This window comes from Colius striatus, chromosome 3, assembly GCF_028858725.1.
Source record: "Colius striatus isolate bColStr4 chromosome 3, bColStr4.1.hap1, whole genome shotgun sequence".
NCBI lineage: Eukaryota > Metazoa > Chordata > Aves > Coliiformes > Coliidae > Colius > Colius striatus.
The window spans coordinates 86,961,950-86,975,680 of NC_084761.1; the positions used below are offsets into that span (position 1 = coordinate 86,961,950).

The 13,731-nt window shown below is 42.1% G+C and overlaps 1 protein-coding gene across 3 annotated transcripts in view; it reads right to left on the reverse strand.

The window, feature by feature from the left end:
- Positions 1–1,585: 1,585 nt before the first annotated feature.
- The window catches only part of PPP2R2C (protein phosphatase 2 regulatory subunit Bgamma), a 205,085-nt gene continuing 192,939 nt past the window's right edge, over positions 1,586–13,731 (reverse strand). For all 3 annotated transcript variants that reach the window (XM_061992350.1, XM_061992351.1, XM_061992352.1), the window contains one exon: positions 1,586–4,459. In XM_061992350.1, the coding sequence (XP_061848334.1) occupies positions 4,168–4,459 (292 nt within the window). In that variant the 3' untranslated portion in view covers positions 1,586–4,167. The remainder of the gene's footprint in view (positions 4,460–13,731) is intronic.

Here is a 13,731-nt window from a genome sequence, read left to right on the forward strand (position 1 = left end):
GAGATTTCTGTCTTCAGTGCCTAGTCATATTTGTCCATCTAAATGAGTGGGATTGACTGTGTCTTCCCAAAAAGGAGGAAAGAAAAATTAAAATGTAAGCTCTGGGAGAGCTATGCAAAGCAACATATTGCCTAATCTAACATCTGAGGAAAATTTATTCTGGTCTGGAGCCAGAAAAAGGATTTAGCCTTTCAATGTCTGGCTGGGGTGTGCTGATGGCCAGGCGGCTCCTCACAGCCTGGGGCTCTGTGTAGAACATGAAGGCAGGGTCACCTGCCTCAGGCTGAGATTCAATAGAGCCCGAGATCTGGAACAAGCATTATGAAGACCAAAGAGGGTTGGATGAGTTTGGGCTGGGAAGTGAATGCTTTCACAGCTTTAAGTGTGTATGCCAAGCCACCTTTGTTTTTTCCTTTTTTTTCCCCCCATTTTTCCCTGGGTTAGAGGTAGAAAGACAGCAGTGTGGGGCAAGAGGGATGCTGCACTGCTGGTAGCCCTCTGGTTCGTCACCTGGGCCAATTTCTGTCTCATTTGGGAGGTCAGGCCTGGACGTGCCCTCATGCTCCACTGTGCTGGGAGGCCTCCAACCTGGCCAGTGAAGAGACTTTTAACCTTGTAGTTGTGACTGCTCCCTTCACAATACATACATCTCTCATTCCATCTGTAAAATATCTCCTAAAGCCTATCTTGGGCTATGAGCAGAGGAAAGAGCTGGACCAAGATGCAAACCAAAAACGTACCTCCAGCTCTGCTATAATATCTGAGCACACCCCTCATCATGCTGACCTTCAGGCCAGGCCCATCCATGGCACTCTGTGAGCAGTGTGCTCAGGTGGCCAAGAGGGCCAATAGCATCCTGGCTTATATCAGAAATAGTGTGGCCAGTAGGACCAGGGAAGGGATTGTCCCCCTGTACTCAGCACTGGTAAGGCTGCATTTTGAACACCGTGTTCAGTTTTCAGCCCGTTCACTACAAGAAGGACACTGAGGTGCTGGAGCGTGTCCAGAGATGGGCAATGAAGCTGGTGAAGGGTATGAAGAACAAGTCTGATGAGGAGCAGCTGAGGGAACTGGGGGCATTTAGTCTGTGGGAAAGGATGCTGAGGGGAGACATGATCACTCTCTACAACACTCTACTTTCTACCTGACAGCAGGTTGTAGCGAGGTAGGTGTTGGGTCTCTTCTCCGGAGAAACAAGTGATAGGACAAGAGGAAACGGCCTGAAGTTGCGCCAGGAGAGGTTTACGTTGGACATTAGGAAGAACTTTTTTCACCAAGAGGGTTATTAAGCATTGGGAAAAGCTGCCCAGGGAGGTGGAGTCATCATGCCTGGAGATATTTAAAAGCCATGTAGATGAGGTGCTGAGGGACATGGTTTAGTGGTGGGCTTCGCAGTATGACTCTGTGATCTTAAAGGTCTTTTCTAACTGAAATAATTCTATGATCCTACTTACCACAACACTTTGGGTTCACAAAGTAGCTTGCCTTGTGAGTCCTATTCCTTCTTTGTGAAAGAAGCTAAACAGCTCTTTCACTGCAAGCTTAAAAATAAGCTGTGTCTTGAAGTCATCTATTTATGCCTTTTTGGTTGTAGTTTTATTGAAAAAGCTGGTATTAACATATTTATATTTTTATTCAACAACAGTTAGCTAATTTGTGCAACACAAAGAATGCAGCCATGAACAACAGCTTTCAAAACAATCAGATTTACCAACTTTACCACCACTTACTCTACAGCACTGAAAGCTCAAACTAAAAAGAGAAAGAAAGTTGGAAACGTTCACAATGACGATGTTAACTTTCCATACATTCAAGAAACCAGGAAACTGATCTGGAGCCGTGACGTGAACGAGAGGAACAGAATACTGATCTTTGAAAGGTTTCTATTGATTTCCTCTATAATCACTTCATGGTATTTTGGGTGAGTATTCCATTAGTTTTATAAAGCTCCAGAGATATATATTTATTTCTTTAATTTTGACGTGTTCTTTTTGGTACCCAAAGCTGTAATAGAGTAAGGTACTTCAAATTAAAAAGAAGAAAAAAAACTTATTGTATTAGGATCTGCTTTATCATAAGTTATCTATAGAATCTTACTTGAGAATCTTAAAAGCTAAATATACGTGTTACTGTACTTCTAGCTGGAAATGCCAATATGAGCTGATAGCTTTTTTTCATTTGTTTTTTGAGCTGCAAAGATTAATGGAGAAGGCCAAAAGTCAAAGAAATTTTATGACACCCTTGAAGCAGTAGTTTGGCATTAACAAGTTTTCTATACAATTTACCACATTCTTAAACCTTTTTACAAAGGGGAGAGGGAAAAAAAAAAGGAAAAGCAATTTTGTTAAATCTCATTAGAATAAATATGTACATATACTGTCCATGCCTGCTACAGCACACAGTATTTTATAGACAAACATTCCTCATTCCCTTTTAAATTAACCTACACATTTCATACTGTACGTGTTTAGTGTGGCTGGAAACTGATGCACATGCGTCTGTGCTTCTGACACACAAAATATACAGCGTTCATCTAAAAAACCTGGAACATACAGATTTCATGGTTTGTGTGAAGACGTCATATAAAAGCTGTAGACTTTGTTTTTTTTAGTTCTTGTAAGCAGATTTTTCACCCACCCCTTCCCCTAAATTGAAATATAAAAGCATGCAGATCCCTTCACCAGTACATTCTCCACTTACCAAGAAATCAGTGCATAATGGCTTAGAGACTTTGTTTTTTCTGAGGAGTTTTACTACAGGCAGATTTACAGGCCATCTGAGTTGTGCTCTTGTATTCATGGTTTGAGGAGAAATCCTTTGGGATACTAATGTTTCTGCCAGAGCTATTAAGGATGCAGCAGAACTTTCTTTTCCTGGACTAAGAGGACTCCCTTGCACAGAGCATTGTTCCCTATAATCACTGCATGCACTACACCGATTGCCTGATACAGATTGCCTGCACTTTCCCATTTACATCACTATTTACTTTAAGCCAGAGATAGATCTAGTATTTATGTAGCTTTTATTTAGTTTGGAGTTTTTTATTTTTCTCCAGGAACAATTTTTGTCTCCCAGCAATGGACTCATTTAAAAGCCTCAAAATTCACTGAGCAGTGCTGCACCCTGCAGTACCATTCCTTTTACAATTGCAGATACCCTGGTGTCCCCTGCATTTCGCAAAGGCCACGATCGAGATAACCATGCTGCAACCAACAAACAAGTGACTTTCTGAAGTGTCTTAGCAGTGATGCAACTTTGTTCCCCCTGAAGTCAATCATTGCCTTCAAAGATAGTGTTTCTATCCAAGGTTTCCAGAACTCCAACCCCTAAATGGCAGGACAGGTTTGGCTGGTAATTGCCAGGCTGTCTGACCAGCCAGTACCTGTTGGAGTGGCAACACCAAGTTTTTTATTAGTCCTGCATGTGATGAAGATACTAGTTATTGTTATAAACAGAGCAAATGGAGAATGAACTTCTTAAAACAAGCTGGCTGAGTAACTATGCCAGTCTGCCACTTATTCACTTGGGATGTTGAAGCACAAAGTAATGTGACTAAATAAATAAATAAGAGGGTGTTGTAAAGAAGGGAAGGGAAGAGGTGACACCGTCCAGCTTTTCACCAGCTTTTCACTCTGCTTGCTGTGACAACTGTCAGGAGGCCCCTTCAACATGCCATGTACTCTAAAGGGATGCAGCTATTCACTCACTCAAACAGGCTGGGCTTAGTTGAAAAACGGGAAAATGTTACTGGAAAATAAAATTGATAAGAGATTGAGGCAAAAAGCTCTAACAATGTGGTAAATGCTGTGGACTGCAAAAGCAGGCAGGGCACCACAACAGCATAGTCCTGTCAACCACTGAGACCCTTGACAGGACTGATGGGAGGAGTCTCAACCCTCCTCTGAAACGCTCCCAAAGTGAATAGACATCCCTGTTTGTTTAAAGGAACCGATACAGACCACAGTACTGGATTTGCAGTCGTGCCTTTTACTCATACAGTTGCAGTGATGGAAAATAGTTGGCTTGCCACCAATAATGATACAGGCTGAGGGATGAAAGGATGCAACCTACAAATCCCACCACAGAAGCCACAATTTTTTGTGAGGATCACATCCTTCTACAACTCTCAAGAGGCTGGTTTGGAAATATAGAGGGATATTGACAAATCTAGTGCATTTCTGAGTTCACTTTATCCTGAAATATGTACAGATTGTTTGTCGCTGCTATAGCAATGATGTTCTCAGTTGGGTGCCACGCTGTGTGCAAGATCTTCTTAGTAAAGTCCAAACTGTCAACACTGATGTCATCTTTCCTCCGTTTGCCTCCGACACAGACTCTCCGGGGCTTCAGAATAGCTCGTGGTTTACTGCTCTCCCGGGACGCCTCCAAGGTCACATCTCGCTTGGTGTTTCGGTCAAACATTCGGAAAAAGTTGTTATATGCACCTGTCATTATCACACTGTGGAGAGAAAGAGAGGGAGAGGAAACAAAGACAGTTAAACAGCAGCTTGTGGGAAGTCTGGTGACGTAACTGGATGAGGACAGCTGAGCTTTACCCTCAGGATGTCTTCTGGTTTCAGCTGGGGAAGAACATCACCCAGGAATTTTCCCAGTACTCCCCAGAGTGAATCGTTTTCTTCTACCAATGTCTCCCCTATGAGAGTGTTCAATGGCAGTTACCCAAGAACCTGCATTCTGAAGCATCCACAAAATATCAGGACCCCTGACACGATGAGATTGACTTCACACGACAATAAAATATATTTTTAATAAGTTGCTTTTAAATGCCCTCCAGCTTCATAGGAGCATTTAAGCATCATATATTTCAGGCTTTTTCTTTCTCCAGAGCTTTACCTTTCCTGACAGATGTGCTTTAACACAATTCCAGAAACGGGCTTTAAAAAAATTTTCCAAGTATTCCAAACCTTTGGATACAATAGTTAGATTTGTGCATAATTAGATATTTTAATGAGTATTTTTGAGGAGAGGTGTTTCAAAAGGTTCTGAAGAACCACACTGAGTTTGCTTACGTAAATTATTTCCAGAATAAACCCTGAAGCCACAGACTTTGCAAGTCTAGACGCTTAAAATTTATACCTACAATACTTTTTAGAAAGAAAAATACTGATAAACTGGATTCTGTCACCTCTTGTATGAAGTCCAAATGAAGCTGCAAGTTAGGATCTATTTCTGGGTCTGGGAGAAAGGGACCGAAAACATACCTTGATCTGTGTAAAAATTACCCTATTAATCAGTTTGTAGTTTGAAATAATGGATTGCTAGTTGCTTCATTCCCCCAGTCCCTAGAGGAGGGTATTTTGTCACTAACTTTAATGAATTCAGGAATTCATCCATAGCCCTCAGGTTATTGGATTAGCATAATCATGAGTTTCAGAGCCTTGTTGGAAAGCTCATCCCCTGTGAACTTTTTCCCATATGTGAAGTCAGGGCCACACTCTATTCTCCTGTCTCAGCCCCAAATGGTGTATTTGTTCTGAATTTCCATTCTGCAAGGGGAATCCACTCCGAATGGTCAGGTCTCCACAGGAAAAGCTGTACAGTTCTAAGACTCAGGCAACTAGGAACTATTTGTCTTTCTAGTACAGCTCACACAGCACATTTCACATGTTTTGCATTTAATAAACTAACCTTCACCTCAAATGACAGTTGCTTTAGCACTTGGCTGTTGTCTCCCACTTGAAGGAAGCTGCATTAAGCATCATATTGTCCAGGAACCCATGGCACATGCACCCATGGCAAAATTCAAAGACACAAACTATCCCCTCCGGTGTACAGATGCTCACCAGTTGATTAGATTAGATACTCCTGGATTTGAGAGCTGTCTTAGACTGTGAACAGCCTCTAGTCAGTCTTGCCTTGATCTCGTCTGAGGCCATTAGGAGCTACTGTAATACAAACGAATGATATACTGAAAAACACACCAACGGGAGCTGTGAAGCTGATGGTTTTTGCACTGCAGCTTCTGACTGACAGCAGCTCTGCTTGCTTCAGAGCCACTGTAGGGGAACTAAAGGGGGTGAGCTGGATTTGTACACTGTGAATCACTAGCAAGACTGCCAGCTCCATCCTGCTTCCATGTTTGCTGATGGCATACTGGAGTCTGATGACAGCTGATGCTACACTGAGATTTTTGCAGCTTCTGAAGTGCTAAAGGAAACTTCTGCAAATCAGATGGAAGTAACACGGAGACACAGCATGCAGTGCCCTCAGCAACAGCTCACCTCTAGCCTTCACTCTGTCAGAGGCTGCTTCCCTGGGCTCTGCTCCTCAGCTTAGAGGTGGGCAACAGAAGCACTTGTGGGTGCACAGCCCTGGCAGGGAGCTGTCACATTGCTTTTCAGGAGCAGCACCAGCTCCTGTGCTGTATGCAGTCAGGTCACCCCTTCATTCCATCACCTGTAAAGGCCTGGCATGGTCCTGCTTGGTAAGGCACAGAATCACAGAACGGTTGGGGTTCGAAGGGACCTCTAGAGATCATCCAGTCCAACCTTCTGCTAAAGCAGGCTCACCTAGATCAGGTCACACAGGAACACATCCAGGTGGTTTTGAAAACCTCCAGAGAAGGAGACTCCACACCCTTCCTGGGCAGTCTGTGCCAGGGCTCCCTCACCTGTACAAGAAGGAAGTTTCTCCCCATGTCCAAGTGGAGCTTCCTGTGTTCTGGCTTGTGCCTGTTGCCCCTTGTCCTGTCACTGGGCAGTAGAAAAAGACTCCTGCCAACACTTGCCTTTTAGGTATTTATGAGGTCTCCTCTCAGTCTTCTCCAGGCTAAACAGCTCCAGGTCTCAGCCCTTCCTTGTAAGAGAGATGCTCTGGTCCCCTGATCACCTTGATAGCCCTCCTCTGGACTCTCACTAGAAATAACAACCTCACAAGCTAAAACACCCCAAGTGTGATAGCTTGATAAAACGTATCCCAAAAGCTGCAGAAAGTTTATTGATCAAGATTAGTTGTCCATTTCAGGAACTGAATCAACAGCAGTAAATCTAATGCTTTGCTCCTCCCGAATCACCGCATCTCATGCGTACGGCTCCTGCTGTAATGACTATTCACAAGATGAAAAGTCAAGGTTATTTCATATCTCACCACTAACAAACACAATTTGTGATGCAAACAGGCCAGCACAGTACTGAGGGGACTTTTTTGCCCCAGGCAAGATTTGGAACAGGTTCATAACACTGGGAGAGCTGCAGTTCCCACAGGAACAAGGAGCATCCCTCCCGATGAAGGCAAGAACTGTCAGGGGAGCAGTTTCCATGCAGGCAGAGTACCAGTGCACCAAATGCACAGAGCTGCTTGTCAAGATTCTTATTTTAGGAGGCTTTGCTTGCAGCAAAACTGCCTTTACAGTCCATTTGCTTTTTAATTTCTTGAACTCTTGCACATTTTTAAAAGTCTGCTTTCTGTGCTTGGATTTACTGCAGTTATTTTTTTTAACATATGTAGATGACTACTTTTCATGCTGGCCCTGGTTTTCTGCAGTTTAATGGCTCAGTAAAAAATAGCATTATGTAAATGAGAAAGTGCCCATTCTTGTTCAAGGTCACAAACACAGATGGATTATAACCTTACCTGCTGCTTAAAATAACAATAAAAGAGAGTAAGAATTAGATGTAAGGCTGCAATTTATTCCCTCTCAGGAAAATATAATGTACAATAATGGAATGTTTGTGATAAGGAGATTTTAATATATATATTTATTAGAATAAAAATTGTAGCTGGGTATAGGAAGAGCTTGTTCTGTATTTTCAGACTCTGCTCTGCACAGCAGTGTCATCATGAGTGTTTGCACAAAACCTTTGCAAGTGAGGCTGGTTCAGAAACAAAGCTCCTCAACCAAAACCCCTACACAAATTCAGAGTAGCCCCAAAAAGCTCTGCCTAAGCACATTGAGCACTCAGTGCTCCCTCCTTCAGCAGCCTGAAGGTTCCTGCAGCCCTTCAGGTATCCCTATTTGGAGTGACAATACAAAATGCTACTAATCCCTCCGGTTTGTGCAGGCACTGGGGCACTTCTGCTTATCGATGATGCAATCTGAGGCAACTCACTGTCAAATCTCAGCCTTTAGGTGGGGTTGTTATCCCCTAAAGTCTTATTCTCTTTATTTTCTTCTTTCTTTACAAACAGGACAAATGTGTTCCTACAGAAGGTAAAAGGGAAAGAGGAAAACCCTCACGCAGACCAATTCTACTTTTTCTTAATTGACTTTTCCTCTTACTCCCTCCCTAGTTGTTATTCTGTCTTTTCTTTCCTCTTTCTTCCACTCCAGTTCTGACTCTGGTCTTTACCACACTTACCAGCCAGGTTTTCCTTTCTCCACCCCGCACTCCCTCACCCCTTTTCTTCTCCTCTCCCATTTTTCTATTTCCCTGTATCCTGCTCTACAATTTTTAAAAACCTTATCTGCTTCTCTCTCCTGGCAGTGAAGTATCCTCCTGAGCTTCATCCTCTATTCCCTGTTCTGTTCTGTCTCTTTTGCTTCACTTTGTCATTTCCCTTTCTTTCTTCCTTTTTTCTCCCCTCTCATCTCTTTATTTTACTTTTGGAGGTATCACTGCTCATCCTTTCTTTGTGATCTCCCACTACCTCCAGTCTTGCTTACACTCACAGACAACTTGCTCAACTCTCAAGTATTTTGTGCTTCCATTCTTGCCTTCTCCTTTGGGCTGAAGCCTGGAGAAATGAGCTGGTGGTTGGGTTTCCTGTCTCACCACATGTAGTGATGAGTTCCTGTGCTTTTGAATCTGGCAGGAATTTGGTAGTGCAAGCTGTGGCACCAGAGATGTTGGGGTGCTGGAAGATCTGCAGGGCTGGGCTCACCATGGCATGCAGGGAAGGAAATGCACTGCTGGTGGTCTATTTTGCAGGAACTTTTATTCTTGCCATGGGCTGTAAAAAGTGTTTGCTTGCAACCTCTTGTGCAATCTTATTTTCAGCTAGGCAGTCACAACACAGATCTGGATGATCTGTCAGCAAACTCTCAGGAACTAAAGCCCGTTTGGGCAGGAGAGGCTGATTCCAAATCCGCAGAACATCAATTGCTCCTTCTGCACAGTACCCACTCAGTTCAGGTTTCTTCACCCTGTGCCATATTGACCTGATAGTCAGCAATGAAAGGTATTTTTTAAAAAAATCAATTTCAAATCTGTAAAATTGCCTGGAGCAAAGGATTCAAGAAGAAAAGTTTCTCTCGCTTGCACTGTAAGGAGAATACACAGAACTAAACCAGCAAACATTTCCCTAGGGATAACAACTTTACTTTGCGTGACACCAGTAGCTGAACCACTGACGTTTCAGCTTCAGTGTCTACAGAACCACTCTATGAACTACTGATGGCTTCAACATCTTTAAGCATCTTAATACTTTGAAAAATCTGTCTCTTAGTATTTTGCTTTTGGTAATGAGTCTTTGTTAAATGAAACACTCCAGTATGCAGCTTTCCCCTCTAAAAACTCCTGCTTCTGTTGGGAGGTAAGCAAACTCCCAGCTTCACCAGCCTCGAGGATATTTGAATAGAATTTCATCGTTTGTACTAAACTGCAATAGGATCTTTCACAACATCTTTTAGGCATTGAGATTTCATCAAACATGCCAGTCACTAAGAGCTGGTGAATCCCTGTCTTTCTTATATCTGTTATCTGCATCCTTCATTCAGATTTCTTTACTGTAAGCTAAGCTCTTGAATGCCATCCCTGTTATGGTCTTCCTTGCATGCAACAGTTCTTAGCAAAACTGCACCATTATGCTGCCTTCCTGGATGTCAGGGTTCAGCCTGAACCTCTGAGGATATCATCTAGAATCAAGGCTTGCTTAAAAACCAAACCATACTCGATTCACATTGGTTTATGTTGGTTTTGTTGTTGTTTGTTAAACTCTTTTATAATAATTTTTGGACTACCTCTGTCCCAGATTAGTCTTCCCAGATGCACAGAAATCTTTATTCACCTGCAGATTTCTATTGTCTGGAGAAATTCGTCTCATGTCATAGTTCCTTTCCTTCATTATTGTTCAAGAGACCTTGGAAGCAACGAGATGGTATTGCAGGTCTAACACTGTCAAGGATGGGTACACACTAGGCTTAAGGATGACAGTACAATTAAACCAGCCCACCTAACCTTCCCCTGACTGCAAATGTGGCAGCAGAACACTATTCCCTGTGGCAAGAGCGGCAAGACATCGAATCCAAGCAAGTGTGAGGAGAGAAGATGCAGAGAGCGGTTTCCCCCAGAGCCTGCCTCCAGACCTGCCAATCTGCAAAGGAATTCCATCAAGGCACCTAGTATGAAAAAAGATCATTTCTTTGACCTGAATCTGTCTTCCCAATTCCATTTTGAGCCCCTAACTTTGGAAACTTTGCCTACCATGTGTACCAGTGCAGGACAATACATCTACAGTCTCCTGACGTGCAAGATCCATCAGATCTGGCTTTATGATGAGCTGACCTCATGAGAAGAAAGGATTGGTTCCAGGAAAACTCTTCAAAAACATTTTTCACAGAATGAAAAGTAAGATTTATCACAACAAAGGAAAAGGAGAAAGCACTGATGCAAGCAGTGGGGGCCTGCTGGAATATTGGGGAATTTTCCTTCACTCTGCACTGTGTGAAAAAACTGACTCCCTGTCACAAAGGAACTTCTTTAAGCCTCCTAGGGAGAATGCTGATAGAAAAGCTTGAGATATTGGATTGAGGGTTGTGGCACTCCTGTTCAGCTGGCTGGGATAAGACTGGGAATAAGAATAGGGGATCTTTAGCTCCTTCCAAGTCAATACTTGATATGCTGAGCCTTGAGAACAAAATGATGTCCTCTAGCTCTCAAGCATGGCATATGCTGCCAGGCAGGAATAGACTGCTAACATCTCATCCACTGGGATGTGCCAATTCCGCCTGATTAGAGTGAAGGCGGATGGATAGTCAGTGGGATGAATGACAGTTCAGTAGGAAAGGACTGACTGAGCAGTTGTGAGTGACTTCACTCATCCGCGTACAGCACAACAGTTATCATGATGGTACTTCAGAAGTCTCTCTGGAAGGGTTCCCATGCACCCATTCATTTGCAATCTTAAAAAAAAAGAATAGTAATTGAGGTATTCACTTCCTACCATGTAGAATTACTGATTTCCTTTGTTTTCTTTTAATGGCTTAACTCATAAACAGCTGTAAAAGTGCTAAGTTTCGAGGTAAAACTGAAATGAAAAAATGAGTTTAGTTGGCAGTGGGAACAAAAAATGTGTCTTGTGGTTCATAACTAAATGACTTTGTAAGTGAATGGTAGAATAAATTAAAGGCTGTATAAACAGAGCTCACATATTCTACATAAAATACACAATATCATGTAATGATGTCTATACAATAAAGAAGGCATGATTTTAGTGTACTATACTCAGCTGCAGATAGTATGTGCTCATCTGGTTGAATTAGTGTAAGACCCCTGCTTGACTCCCTCCCCTGACCACTGTTGTTGCCAAAGTACACAGTGATTAATGTGCCCCTCAGCAAATGAGATCTGCTCTGTCTGATTGTATTAGTTCCTGTTCATTGGAGTAACCAAGCATCAATCACGTTCTAATCAGAGCTCACGTACATTGATTTCTTTTGTAAACGGCTTCACCATCAGGTTCTATAATAGCCCAGATGAACTCCTTAGTAATGACAGAAAATAAAAGTACTTGCACCTAAATCATAGACAAGCTTTCATTTTTAACTGAACAATTCTATCACTTTAAATTGTCATTGTAGCTTTAAAGTCTGCAAAAGATAAGAACACCATGTTTATAACTGCAGTTATTACTAGTGTGTATATGTACTGATAATATAAATACTGTACTGCTGCATCTCTTAAGGGTGACATTGTTAATAGGTATTGCTTACTGATAGTCCTTTAAAAAAAATGTATGCCAAAAAGACCAGATTAAGTGACCTCACTACTCAGATGAACTGTTCTTTAAGAGCTACTGGTATTCAAGCATGATTCCAGTTATGATCCACTAAAAAACCCCAAACCATAATCCCTGTAGTGTGTAGCAAAACAAATATTGTTGGACACAGAAGCAAGAAGCTTGGAAGAGTGAGTGTTCATCAGAAGATGAACATCAGTGTTGATAACACTGGACACTTAAAGAACTGAATTAAAGAGAACCCTTATCTTCTGTCAAATATTGCCAGCTACTCTGTTCAGCAGTTTCTTACAAACCAAAGCAGTGTACTGCACAATGCCTTGGTGTCTTGGCAGTACAGTAAATGAAGCCCTCACAAATTTAATGTTCCTACTTAATAATTACTCACTATATTGATCTTTCTGATTTGTCAAATACGAATCAAAATATTAGACTCACTTTAAATCCTGATATTCAATACTGTTTCTGTTATTATTAAGGAACTATTCAGGCAGTGGTCTTACCACTGATGAGGATGGCAGCCCTTCATTTGACTACAGCAGACAGACTCTGGGCCTGGGAGCAAGTGGCTGCTCATCCTGTACAATGCACTTGGAAAGGACCAGAAAAGCCCTGAACCTGTGTCAAAGCTTTACAATATCTAAATGTGCTGTCCTTCTGTGCCAGATTCAGGCAGGAGTCAGCACTGTCCAAGAAATGCTTTAATTTTTGTATTTCTAGTAGGAATAAATTCAGGCAGTAACCAGTCTGCTAAAACATCCATTCATGCGTGGGTCTGAGAGATTTAGAGAAAAGCCCCAAAACCTGAATCTTTCCCTAAAATTCCTATGTGTGCTTTCCATTTTCTGACTGTATCAAAACAATCTCCACAACAGCTGTTGCCCAAGTACAATCATAACAACTTGGGAAGTATTTTGCCCAGTGTAGTCCACCTGTCTTATTTCAAATAGCCAGTAGTTTGTATCACAGGGGATACCCAAAGCTGAGCTAACCTTGCATGCAGATAACAGAGACTGTGGAAGTATATAACTTCATTTGAATAATAAACAATACAAGTTAAAAGATTTATTTCTTAATAAATATCAAATTTGTCCATTGGGCAGGTATGGGAACAGAGCAAAGGAAAACAGTCCAAAGAAGAGATGCTCCTTGCACATCCTATGGCATTACACTTACCCGCATTTGTAAAAGACAGGACTGGAAGAGACCTTGTTATGCACTTCCAAGTTCAGATATTTGCCACTTTAGCCAATGTCTCATGTAACTGCTTTCACAAATTTCCAGTGCATCATCATCAAAACAGCTGGGCTTTTTACATCTCCACTACTCAGGATGGGAAGACTGCTCCACACTGTCACCAGCTAAGCAGGTAGGAACTAACTCTAATCTCCAGGCTATCAGTACCTGTTGTCACTCAACACTTATTTGTAGCTGTGTCATTATCATTCACATGTATCTCAGCTAGATCGTCTTCCTCCCTATGTGTTCCTTCTTGATATACTTACTGGAATCAAGTATAATCTTAACTTCTCTTTTGCTAAGTAAGTCGATCAAAACGAAACTCCTGCCCTCTCCACTCTTTAGAACACTTATCCATTTGCCTGATTAGTTCATTCACCTTGGGCATGAGGGACAAGAAACGTGTAACTGCAGACCAAAAGTCTTTGACTAAGCCACAAATATACTGTCATCATTACTCCTTTCTCTGCTGGATATCCCAGTCTTACCCATTCAAGGATCATATTTGCTTTTTCACAGCTGCTCCACAGTTTTACAGTCCTTGGCCCAGTCAGAGAGGCAGGTCTGCTTCAATAC